General features: G+C 33.9%; 1 protein-coding gene across 3 annotated transcripts in view; it reads right to left on the minus strand.

Moving 5' to 3' along the window:
• The window catches only part of Dpp10 (dipeptidyl peptidase like 10), a 1298333-nt gene that overhangs the window by 91692 nt on the left and 1192732 nt on the right, over nt 1–13909 (minus strand). For all 3 annotated transcript variants that reach the window (XM_063258966.1, XM_063258965.1, XM_063258967.1), the window contains exon 8: nt 3091–3211. In XM_063258966.1, the coding sequence (XP_063115036.1) occupies nt 3091–3211 (121 nt within the window). The remainder of the gene's footprint in view (nt 1–3090; nt 3212–13909) is intronic.

Consider the following 13909-nt stretch of genomic DNA (forward strand, 5'->3'; position numbering starts at 1 on the left):
AAATACAATTATATTACAATTGTGCAAAATCATATGATTACCTTGTGTTAATACAGTATTTACAATGATCTTATATCTAGAGAATTTTATTGTTTCTCTGGACTTCATTAATACTCTAAAATACACTATAATTTATATGTTTTTATTTTCCTTAAGAACTGGGTAATAACACAATCAGAGAAAAAGAAGCTCTAAAGACTCTTACAGACTCTGGATTAGTGTCACAGTTGAAAGCACTGCCACGCTCACAAATTGACCAGGTTCTAAGAAGATTATGCCACATCCTTCAAATGTGTCACTGAAGCATCTTATTATTCTTAGTGACTCCACTCACCCTTCCATCCCTACCCCACTGGCATTTATAAGAAGCAAATATCAATTTTTTTTTAAAAAAGTAGAAATGTTTCATGTTAGTTCCTGAGTCTTCCATATGTTGTTTTGATTATAACTGATTTCTGTGAAGTAATAAAAGAGAGATCTCCACCCCAGGCCGGCACCCTCAGGACACTGATAATCACTGGGATCCTCCAGGACAGTGGTGGGGAACTTAGCACACCAGTGCGGGAGCAGCCTCTTTGTTATCATTAGGAGCCCTACGAGGTTCACCCTCAAGGCTCTAGGTGTGTTACTGTGCTGAGCAATATGCTGAGAATAAAAGAAGGATCTGGTGCTAGGCAGTTGTCAGCACATGGACAACAAAGTGATCACAGGAAGCTAAGGTACATGAGGTATTTGAAACATGGATTGAGCTTGGCAGGCAGGGTGTTGAGGGAAAAATCAGTGGAAAATGAATTGGTTAGGTGCCTCTGCCAAAGCTTAACAATTATTTCCTTGAGTAGGACACTCTCTGAACACGAAGTAAGAACTTGAGTCCATGAACAGTAGTAAACAGAGCCTTTGGTTGAAGAATGATGGTTTAGGGCCCAAAATACGTGCTGTATCTTATGGAACAATGAGAACCATCCACTGCAGCAGATAGAGTACCTGGCACCTAATTGCTGTCCTTGGGAACACCAAACACATACTCAAATGCCAACCTTGCACTGCATTGTTTCTTAGAACATGTCCAAATCACTCATTGTCCCTGACATTCGGTTCCTTGAATAAATGCCATGGCAGGTTTAAATACCATACATCGATGGAATTCCCTTGTATACCTGGAACATAAAAGCCCAGTGTATTGGGTTTAGTCTGAATAACAAAAATTTAATTTTTCCATTTCTCTGTGAAATCTGTTAAATTTTCAGGCTTACTCGCAGAAGTTTTCTTCATGTGGTTTTTCCTTCTCTCTAACCCAAATCCAACACATTGTTCACTGTCAGCCTAAATATATAGATTTTTATTACCTCATTTAAAAAGTCCTCTTATTTGTTAGATAATGGTTTCTAAATTCATTCTTTAAAATTCCCTGTAAATCATAAACTTTTCCCAACAAAACATAGGGCTAAAACACCTTGATTAGGGTTTAAATCAGCCATACTGTCAGTCTACATTAAGCATACGCCTAGTTGACTTAAAAGTTCAATAATGCTAAGGACTATATTGTGTTGCTCAATATAGCATATCCACATTTCCACTAGCACCTCTCCTCCCTGCCAGCCAATGCTTCTTGTTAGTGCCTGCTCACTGTATCTGTCCCCTCTATTTACAAGTCACCCAAACCAGTAGTCACAGAATTATCCTTGTCTTTTCTTATGTGCCATCTGCTTAGCCACAAAGGCTTATTTCAATGCCTCATCAATTTTAGAATCTTCTTTCCCTCTAACTGCTTTAGCCTTAGTTCTATTGCTCATTATCTCCTGACAGAGTGTGGAAAAAGCATTACAGCTACTCACTTGTCCTTTCCACTATGAGATCCCTGCTTCACACCAGAACCAAAATGGTCCATTTACATGGAAGAGCTAAACTCATTACTCCCATCCTTGAAGAGCTCTTTTAGTTTCTCCATTTTCTAGTAACAAAATAATTGAAATGCCAGATCACGGATATATGTCACTACCCCTTTTACTTACTACCTTCCTTTATTTTAAATTTTATACCTCCATAATTGCAGGCAGATTCTAATTCCCCAGGCCTACTGTTTAACACTTCTATGCTTTAAATAAGCTGTTACTTCTGCTTGGATTTTCAATCCTAGTGTCTTCTCATGTTAATGCTTCTCAATTTTCCATGTACCACTAGAAGGTTTCTTCTGTAGAAAATTGCTTGTGAATCCCTAAATTGGCCTAAGTCTCACTTCTTTGTTCTTCATAGAAACTGGTATCTATAGAAGTAAAAGTATCAAATCAGAGGCAAAGAGATTGTGATTACAAATATTCCTGAAAAGATAAAATTGATTTTCTAGATGATTCTTAGCTTTATAATTTGTAATTAAATATACTATCTCACTTAAAATCTTTACATATTGTACCAAGATCAGTAACAGACTCTGAAGCCTAGATGCTAAACCTAGGCTTTGAGACTTCCCAAGGCAGACTGTGCCCAGAGTTCAGACGAAAATTAGTACTGATGTACTACAGACATGTTGGACATCTGGTTCTTTTTATACTCTCAGTTATTCCCAAAATTTTATTCAATAGTTATTTAAAATAATTTGGAGGATAGACTTTATTTTTCTCTCTATGCAATAGATTTTTAAAAAATGACAGACCGTCCCTAGTGGAAAGACTAAATTCAAGTGATTTTCATTCATTTGTGGATGGGTAGACTTTGTTTCTTTTTTCCCAGAGTCTGAAAAATTCACCATTTAATTCCAGAGTAGAATGAGGTAAGCACTCACCTTTATTTGGTAAGTGCCATCAAAAATAAAATAATCTATCAAGTCTGAAAAAATATTTACATTTTACATATGTAATATATATATATATATGCATATATATTATATATAATTTGGAATCATATAAGTAGATATAAATCACATTTAGGCAAAATATAACCACATGCAGTGAAACAATACATGAAAGCAATTTGAGAGGAAATGAGAAGAAATAATGCTATAAGTATTGTTCTGGAATAAGCAGATTTTTCTTGTATATTTTGTATAAAAATTTGTCATTTGTACTCTCTTGAAACTAAATCTGTTCAACTCACCTTCATATAACCAGTCAGCAATTCCATTAAAAATAATTCCTTCTTTTCCAGAAGATGTCAGTCTCAATGAACTGCTCTTTATATCAGGCCGATAGTAGATATTATTTTCAAAAATATAAATCTGGACCAGGAAACACATGAAACAATGAAAACATACAACATATTAGGTCTTATTTTTATTTTGATATTGCAGAAAAATCACTGAATAGTTAAGTGTTTCATCATTGCATAAATCCAAATTTGGGCCCTATATTTTTATTGCATTCTATTATTAATGGCTTTTTCCCCTATCATATCAATATCAAGTTGTCACTTGGAATTACAGTACACTGGGTGTTAAAGCTTTTGAATTCATATTTTAAGCAACAATATTTCATCTACTTAGTAATATCTCTCCTATACCACAAAATTGGCTTGCCTATAAGATAAAATTTTCATGCATAAGAGACAGATAACTGCAACTAGATAGCATTCTAGTAACAGCCAGTAGACTGAAAAGCTTCAATTGAGGGTCTTTTGTACAAAAATGCATTTGGTAATCAATAAAATAATATGCACTTAGAAAAATCTTTCTGATTATGTCTAGCCTGAATCAGACTCTCTGATGATAAGAAGCTTAGTAAAATGTCTTTGAACTGATAGTGAAATATAGTTCCACATATACCAGCATTTCTTCGTAATTCTTTCTTCAATAGCATAGCAATAGCAATAACAATAACCTTGTGTCTGAGAGTTGAAGAGTTTCAAACCTATTACAGAGTCTTCTAGAATGGAATCAGCAACAGTAGAAACAAAGATCCCACATAAAAGTGTGTGTCTTTGTTATAGATAATTTGGGTAAAGTTACTTGTAATTCATTGTACAGTGTCTTTAATGCCAAATGTTAAAACTGCTTATCTGTGTGCTGTTAGAAGCTTCCAGAGAACTACATTTGCTCTACATATTGGGAAGTCAGATTGCTTTTGAGATCAAATGCCTTACTAAGAAGGTCAAAATGGTCTAGGACCTATGTGTCCAGCAAGAACTTTTGAAACGACTATTTAAATACCTGCAAAGTCTGAGATAATTATTTTAGATGTAAACTGTGATAAAAGCAATCCTAATATACAGAAAACTTCACTGGTATTTTATTTTAATTCTGGATATTTGATGATGTCTAGCTAACCATTCTACCAGTGGGCATCTTTTATATTACAAACAAAAATATAAAAATAATGGTACAGCACAATGCTTAAAAGCATGGGCTTCGCAATGAGGAAGTCTAAATTTAAAATCCTAGCAACCTTGGTAATTCTCTTGAATTTTTGTCTTTTTAAATAAAGTGTGTGTAGGAATCACAAATAGTTTACATATGCACATGACTGATAAGTAAAATGATAAATGTGGAATCTAGAAAACATGGTATTTCTAAAGACAAAGCTGACTTCATACAAGTCAACATGATTCAAGACCCTGAGCTCTTTGTCGACTGCAAAATCTAAATCAAAATAAAACTTCTAATGCTTTAGCTCCTCTAAATTATCTCCAACTACTGGCCAGTAGAAGATACTAAACTAGCGAAATCTGTTAGTACTATAGTGTGTAGTACTTGAAAAACAATGGTATTAGTGGGAGAAGGAAGAAAATTAACAAATGATATATTTTCAAAATTTTACTTCAATTAGAAAGATTTTAGGAGATAATATGAAATAGAAAACAAACCTTTTACTGAAAGTATAGATCACAGTTAAGTAAAAGTCTGAGAATTATCTCTCAGGTGACATAATAATAGATGCAAGCTAGATTTAGTGACTTTCAGAGTCTCTGATAACTAAGCAAAAAAATTTCTTTTATCATAGCCAACTGCAGTATATACTTTAAATTTTATGCATTTTACCTTCTTTTGTCATTCACATACGTGTAGGAAGTCTTTCTTAGAGAAAATCTCTTTTCTGTGTTTGAATCTTCTAATTGGACTTGTGAGTAGTTGCACTTGCACACTCTCTATACCTACTGATTATGTTATTACAGATAAAGATGACTTCATTCAAATAATATGGCCCTGAATTATCAGCTTTCCAGAGAGACAGAAGCCTAAGTCAAATGATTAATAAAACCTGCACGACTTCAGCAGATGTATAAATTATCTAAAATTATTGACCAGTAATTACACTTATATTTGAGGAACAAATTGGATGATATTCAAAATCTTATGAAACTGACATCTGCTCCAATGTAAAAGAACAAGAAATATGGACCCAGAATCTTAATGTCATACCCTGGAAAAATGTATAATGTGAGAATGCCTATGAGGTCTGTAGGCAAAAATATTAGTAGCTGCCACTGCCATGCCTCTCTGCCTAGTGATACTATACTAGGTGTGATACTTCATAAAACATACATCTTAATCTCATCTTAATCTCAGAACCTCTCTTCAGTTACTAAGGTTTATTGCAACTCTAGCCGCTACCTTGACAATTTGAGAGCTCTTCATTTTCTGAAGTACTAAGTGGGCACTGTGATGAAATTAAAAATGCATCCAAATGTCACCATCAAAACGCTAGCCAGATTTAAATCACACTGAAAATATGATGGACATTAATGTGTTTATCACCATATAACTAATTAAACTGTCATAATATTTTCATAGTTTTAATCAGCTTCTTCAGTGAGTCACCTAAACAGCATTACACATAGATAGTTATCTGACCAATTAGTCTTTGAATTTATAGAGTATGCCATCAATCCAGTTTGTCAGCATCAATGTTATTAATATATTTATAAAATAATATTAAAAATAAAACAATATTGAAATGTTAAAATCAGCAAAGGAAATAGGAAGACAATTGAACTACAATATTATGGCTTATATCTAGATGTTCCCCAGAACACTCATGCAATCATAGGTAAGGCTTTTAGGAGTGACTAGATCATGGGTTTGTGATACTAGATCATGGATATGTGATGCTGGATTAGTCCACTGATTGATTTAAAATAGCTCTGGGTGTGGATGATGGATTTACTGAAGAGGGAAGACCCACTCCTAGTGTGGCTTAGCACCAAACAGTATATTTGTAGCCTGGATGGAGTAAAAGACCAAGAAAGACCCTGATGCTTCCTATGTGTCATTCCATGGACTGCTTCTCCACTGCCAGCCCTCTCTGCCTACTGCCTTGCCTAGGAGCCCACTGACTATGAACGGAATCATCTCCAGACTGTGAGCTAAAATAAATCTTTCCTCCTTAACTTTCATGTGCTAGATATGTTGTCCCAGCAACAAGAAAATAACTAATAAACACAGTGTGCTAGTCTATGGTATTAGGAAATATGTAATATTCCAAGAAATTATTTTAATCAATGTGTTAGTCAACACTGTCTATTTACTAACTGACTGGATGCACTATATATTATTGGAGAGCTAGAATTTTAAAAAGCCAATTTTTAATTTTCTTCCTCCTCTTCTTTCTGCCACAACCTTCACCAAATGCTCCAGGTGCTAGGTTTTCTGAGTGGGGAGACATTGAACCAAACTCCTTTTAAGCCAAGACCAACTTACAGTGAAAATATAGTAAGAAATGAACATTTAACAATAAAAAGAAATAAATTTGAGAAGGCAGAGTAATCCCAATATAAACTGGTTGATACAGTGAGTGAAAGTAAACAAGTGAATTGAACCAGTAAACTGCAATGTCAGAGTATACTAACTCAGTGTTGGGATAATACTGTATTTGGACTGACTTTTGCTATGGCTTTCTTTCGGGCAAAAAATACTCAATTTTAAAAAGTATTCTGGATTGGGGGCTGGAGGTTTAGCTCAGCGGCATAAGCGCCTGCCTTTCAAGCAGGCAGCCGCGAGTTCAATCCCCGGTACCCATAAAAAGGAAAAAGACAAAAAAAAAAAAAAAAAAAAGTATTCCGGATGATTCCAGGTATTTCTAAGAAAGGTAGAGTTAAGGCACATTAATATTTATTGCACTTATATAGGATTTGTCCTTATCCATTTACCTATTGATGGACTTTTATTTCATTCCCTTGTTATTGTAAGTAGTGCTACAATAAATACAGGAGTGATAATAATTTTGTGAAATCCTCACCTCAGTTCTTTGGAGTAAATATAAGGAATTAGAATTATTAGATCATGCAGTAGTTTCATTTTAATTTTTTTGAGAAATTGTCGCACTGTTTTTTCTATTGTATCTATACTAGTTTCACTTTCACCAATAATTGGATTATTTTTCTGCATTTTAGGCAGTATCTTTCTTTTGTTTGTTTTGACAATAGAGAATCCAACAAATATGAGATCATAATTCTTGACATCTTGATCGGCAGTTTTCTTATTTTTAGTGACCATATTTCTATTTGTGTTCATAGTTCACAGATTTGTGAAGAAGCTACCAACATTAATATAAATGATGAAGATGATACAGATATTAATCTTATACATGGCTAAATGAATATATATTTTAAAATGATGGAAACAAGAGGTCTTCAAAGCCTAGAACAGAGTTTTTCAAGGTTGGCGCTACTAACATATTTACTACTAGAGAGTAACAAGTACTGGAGGACTTCCTTGTGAATTATAGAAAACTTAGTAACCTCTCAAATAGTGTGTGTTTCTGTGTCTGTGTCTGTGTGTGTGATACTGGAGATTGAAACCCAGATCCTTACACTGCGATACATCTCAGTCCTATTTTTGGTTTGTTTGTTTTTTTGTTTAAGACGGGGTCACATTAAATTGTTAATTTGTTCAAGTGGAAGATAGATTTATGATCCCATTGATTTAGCTTCCCAGAATTCTGGAATTATAGGGATGCCCTAAGTGTTATAGTTTATTTATAGATATTCCCCAAAAGATTCACTCTCTCCTAAGTGGGGCTTTTGTGAGGTGACGGGATTTTAGGCATACGATATGGATCAGTGGGTTAGGGCTCACATGAGTTTACAGCTCAGTGTGATTTTGGGAGTTGAAACCGAGGACACTGAGGAAATGATCTAGAAGAGTCTTTTTACCCCATCCTCCTTAATCTCACTGCTTTCTACTGCCTTGTCATAGACTATTTCTCCTCTGCTATGCCCCCTTGCTATGCCACCATGATTTGGAGTCAGTTAATTCTAGATGGAAACTTCTACAAACTGTAAGCCCAAATAAACCTTTTCTCCTTTAAGCTGTACATGTCAGGTATTGTGTTCCAGTGAAGAAAAAGAAACTAAGATAAGTTAGAAATAGCAACTCTCACTTCTGCATTCAAAATGTCAGTATAAATTCCTCTCTTAAGTATGACCACCAAAAATATCTCTAGACACTTCCATATGTCCATTGGCATGGAAGAAGGCACAACATTGTCCAAATTAAGAACTGTTCGCTTAGAGGTAAATGATTTATTTGCATGAACATATGCCCATGAATGCAATAATTTAATTACTCAATCCATTACAAGTCAATTTGTTTTTTCAATTTTTATTAGTTCTGTACTTCCTTGCAGTATATAATAACTGCATTCATCATGTGTAGTTGTACATATGCTAAACACATGTGAATTCTTTTTTTTTTTTTTTTTTTTACTTTCCCTCTTTTCCTGTGTTTTTGCAGGTTTCTTTTTTTTTTTTTTTTTTTTTTTTTTGTCTCTTTCCTTTTTTATCATTACCGGGGATCGAACTCACGACTGCCTTCTTGCATGGCAGGTGCTTATGCCACTGAGCTAAATCCCCAGCTCCAGCAGTTTGTTTTTTAAAAGAGCTTTGCCAATTATCCTTGGAGTTGTAAAGGTTTGTAATGCATAATTCTCATCTTCAAAATATTATATTTTTATGTAAAAGGCAGGAAGGTAAGGGACATAAACTCAACATTAAACTCAATGGAGAAAAAGTGAGTATCACTGGGCTAAGCCAGGACTGGCAGGTACAGGTGAGTGATGTGGTACATAATGACTTTTAAATATAATGAACTTGCACTGTATCACAAAGAACAAGGAGTAAGATTCTATGGGATGTAGGAAGGGAGAAAGAAGAAAAAAGTATACACTGAGAAAACAAGAATAAAGAAAAACTCCAGCCTGACAACCGTACGAATATTTGGAGCACAGTTAGGTAGCCGATCTATACATCAAGGGTTGCTCTGTAACAGATATGTGTAACTTATGGCTGTGGACAGCTAATAATGTGTTCCACGAGGGCTGGAAATGTTTACTTTTGCTAGTATTTTCATGTCTCAACTGTGTCCTGTTCTAATGTGGACTGTGAAGGACTCCAGAGGCAAGGACCACTGTATAGGGTAGGGACAGTGCAGAGCTATCTCCAGCTCTGTGCCCGCCACACAGGCAGTGGACTGGAAAAACCCATATAACAGATGTTGCATGCACTCCTGCAACTTGGCCAGAAAAGCAGTGATTACTGGTAATTATATTTTAAACTACCTACACACATGTGCCTGTGAAAACAGGCACGTGATGTTATTAAGCAGATACACAAGATTTCTTATCTAATTATTAAGCTTTGGGTTCATGTATCTTTTGCAATGGTGTAGTAAAAGTATTTTAAAAGGCAAGCCATATATAGATATAAATAAATATCATTTATATTTTATAAACAGCTCAATACAGATTTTCCTCACTTGAAAAGACACAAGTTTAGACATCATTAAGGAATCATTGGATCCCAAACTCTAAGGGAATTTGAAGACTAGACCAAAAGTGTTTTTCAGTAATTTATGACTTTAAATTTTTATGAGCATGACTTGATCAACTCTAAGGAAATATTTTGAAAAATAACATGTGGCATTAAGTAATGTTTGAAAGAAATGAGCAATTACTGGCAGAAAGAAAATTCAAATATTCTTTTTAGCAGCAATCACTGACAAAGTTGAGTTATTATTCTTAACATATATCTACAATGCTTATGTGTGAAACGTTTGAGTTTGGAAGTCGGCCTTTTAGCATCTTGAATTTGGATCCTTTTAAGATTCACTCATCCAGTCCTGCAGCTTGAGGCACTGCAGTTGCTTCAGTCTTAGTTGCATACCCTTCAAATCAGACACCACCCCAACCTTTGTCTCCTGGTAACAGAAACTGAACATTCAGTCAGCCAGATATTGAGTTCCTTCAGTTCCCAGCCCATCAACCACATTCCAGACTCCTCACACTGCAGTTCAACTCTGATTCTAAAATGTGTATAAAGCTTGGTCATTGGTTTTACCACTAGCAGAGTTTGACATTCTATTGTATCAGCTTATCAATTTCATTATGAATGCAATCTATTTGATAAATAGTTTCAATGTAATATTATTTGGGAATAAATCAGGCCTGGGAAGCTCTTACAGTGATTCAGAACCACTATTTGGGATGGATAATATTGTTTTAATAAATAAGAAATTTTACCATATACATAGCAATAAAACATATAATTTTATATGTAATGCTTTTATATTATAGGAAATGTGAGAATAACCTGCCTTAAATTTCATTATGAATTATTGAAAGTCATTTATAGTTCTTAAAAAGTGAAAATCTTTGAAATATTTAGAGCATATTCTTTTAATGCATCTGATTCCATTGAATATTGAAGAAAATTTTCCTACTCTAAGAAATATGTAAAATTTATTCTAGGAAACATTTTTTTGGCATTACTATTTAAATCTTTGAAAACTTTTGAATAAAAAATTCTTATTTGATTTATATAACTTTAATATTTTGGGAAAGAGAAATAATATGAACAAAACCTAATTACACTGGTTTTACAATTGTTAAAATGAACTGCAGAAGCAGTAAGAAGTGTTGCCACTTACATGGGGCAACTAAAAGTCCTGCACGCTGCTAGCAGAAAAGTAAATTCATACAAACACTTTATAAATTTTATCACTAGATTTTGCCAAGGCAGAGCATGTATATAACTGAATGGAGAGACCTCACTACATTTATCTTATACCTAAAATGGACAGATAAACAGATGGGTAGATTTCTATGTCTGTGAGACAAACAGACAGACACACACAATACACATATATACATATATATATATATATATATATGTATATAAATATTTATAAGAATGTTCATAGTTGTATTAATTGTAAGACCAATAATTATTTTTACAAATCTGAGTGGTAATTAACATTGGAAGAAAATAGTTAAAGAGCAGAACAGGGAGACTTAGGCTTTCAGGTTGAAAACAGGGTTCTGATTTTCCTCTGAGCACCAAGTGTATGGGGATATTCACAAAGATCAGCTCTACTTTGGTACAGATATGCTAAAACCAATTTAAAGTGAGGAAAAATGATATATGTGTATTACATCAATATGCAAAACTCATTTTAAATGTTTTCATAATGATTTTTATCAAAATTTCACTGGCAGCCACAATGCGGCATTCAATTTTACTCTTGAAAAATACCATTTCATTAATTTGCCAGTGTGTGATAAATTCTGTGTGCCCATTTAGAGAGTACAAAGTAAAACTATGAGCACAAGTTGAATAGTGTGATTACCTCTGACATTTGGCCTTAAATAAATCTCTCTGTTGGTTATAAAGTGCTGCTTTCATTTCACTACAGGACCACCCCTGGCATGTGGAATAGCTCATTCAAATCATTCATGCCACTTTTTCATCAATATCTGACATTCTGGAAATAGAATCACTATCAGGGAACTCTCATCCTTTGACATTTGCAATTATTCATATCAGGAAGCCCTTTCAAAGTTCTTATTTCTTAAAACCTTTACAGAATATTGTGCATTTTCAAAAAATGAAATGTGTCCCTTTGTCTTAAATTTGTAATTCTTTAAATCATTTCCAAGTTTCAAAGTCTAATGTTTTATCCATTTTTTAGCAGATAAATGAATGTCAGTTAAAAAAATAGGGAAAAGAAAAATGGCAATCAGTGAATATAATATCAGACAAACTCTTACTGAAGATCGGTCTATAAAACTCATTTTGCATAAGTGAAGATATTGTAATGAACAGATCATGTGGATAAACAAAAATACTAATAATCATATTTATGAACCAAAAGAAATAAAATGGAACCCAACAAAAATAAAGTCATCAATTTTATTATTATTATTATTATAATAACTTCCTTAGGTAGTAATTTATCTGTGAGTAATTGAGGGTGACCTTATATGGTGCATCCATATAATCAACTCCAAACCTCACTTTTCTCCAATACTTCATCTACTTGCCTTATTTCTTTCTTCTATCGTTTCATCAAAAACCAAATATACATTAGACAGCTCCTATGTACTAGGTCTTAAGCTAAGCCTTGGGGTACATGATAAATAATATTGTATCTTTATTTAATGTGACTTCTCAGTATAAACACAAGCAAATTAATAGATATGATGGATAAGGGAAAATAAAACACTGAAGGACTTTAATTTATGGAAAATATTACTGCCTAATGAGTGATGACTATAGAATTTGAAATGGAAAACAAAAGCTTTTTTAAATTTATGAAAAACATAGAAAAGAAACAACTAAAGAATTTGGAACCATTCTATCCTGAATTAAATAATGATTTTGTTATCTGAAAGATCACCTTTTCATGGCCTTGTAAATGAATTACAGGGGATTGAATATGGGACCTTGTGCATAGTAAGCAAGTGTTCTATCATTAAGTTACACTTCTAGCCCTCACAATGATATCTCTATCAGAGACACATTGGATTCAATCCTGGAAATACCAATTGCCCTTAGAAATATTTTGTCAGTGAAATCACTTCACCTTGTTGGCCTTTACTTTTGTCACATAAAAAGGGGAAAATACTAATATTTTACACAGTTGACTACAAGTTTAAAAGAATCAAGCTTTGTTAAGGATAATTGGTATACATGCACATAGACATTCAACATTCAAATTACTGAAACTAGCAGTAACTGTCCTTGAATAATTTGTAAAGATGCACGCAGGCATATATTCTTATCCAGTTAACCTGAAAAAAATACTTAAATACTTGAAGATGGTAAATTAAATTTAAAAATAAATATTAAGTCTAGCTAACAGTGTATTTGCCAGAGTATTCGGGAGGAAGTATACTATTTCTCAACTTTAAAACACATCCAAAAAATCCTGATTAAGCTGCAGATCATGATGTGTGCCTGTAGTACCAGACACATAGAAGTTGAGACAGGATTGCTTTGAGTGCAAGAGTTTGAAGCCAACCTGAGAACACGACACTAGTCTACTTCTAAATAGACACCAACATGGATTGGGAGAATACCTTCATGTACAGTTCATGCTTTAGTACAAAGCCCTAGGTTTGATTCTCAGCACTGCAAAAACAAAACAAAACAAAACACCTATGTCAATGAATGGAGAGGCTAGATGGACAGATAGGTGATGAAACACGTGTAATAATAGTCTGAATAGTGTAAGCCTGTTCATTGTAAAATTCTTTAAATAGTACAGTACTTTTAGATACTTACATAGTAACATTCGAGGGGTAAATGAAAAACAATTTACATTAAAAATAAAAAGTTTCTATTCTCAAAAAATTAATTAATACTCATACCTCTTATTTATCTGTCAGCTATATAGAGCACACTCTTCCTCTTCTTTGACAGTGAAGCATCTGGCTTTTCTTTTGATTTTTGAGACTATGAGTACTAGTGGGCAGTAAACTACAGAGTACAGATGGGAAGCTTAACCTCTCGTCATAAAGACAAAGAGTCCACACTCAGCATCTTTACATGAGGGTCCATCCCATGACTCTGAATGCTGAGGGTAAAGCTGCCATTTGCCAATAGGGTCTCAATCCCCCAGTGCGGGCAGAATTGAGTATCCAAGGTGTAACTCTAGTCTCAGCACCCTGTCATCCTTGGCAAAAGTATCCTAATCGTATTTTCCTGA

The sequence above is a fragment of the Cavia porcellus genome, unplaced genomic scaffold, assembly GCF_034190915.1.
Source record: "Cavia porcellus strain 051 isolate PalLab524CR breed Dunkin Hartley unplaced genomic scaffold, mCavPor4.1 scaffold_12, whole genome shotgun sequence".
Lineage (NCBI taxonomy): Eukaryota > Metazoa > Chordata > Mammalia > Rodentia > Caviidae > Cavia > Cavia porcellus.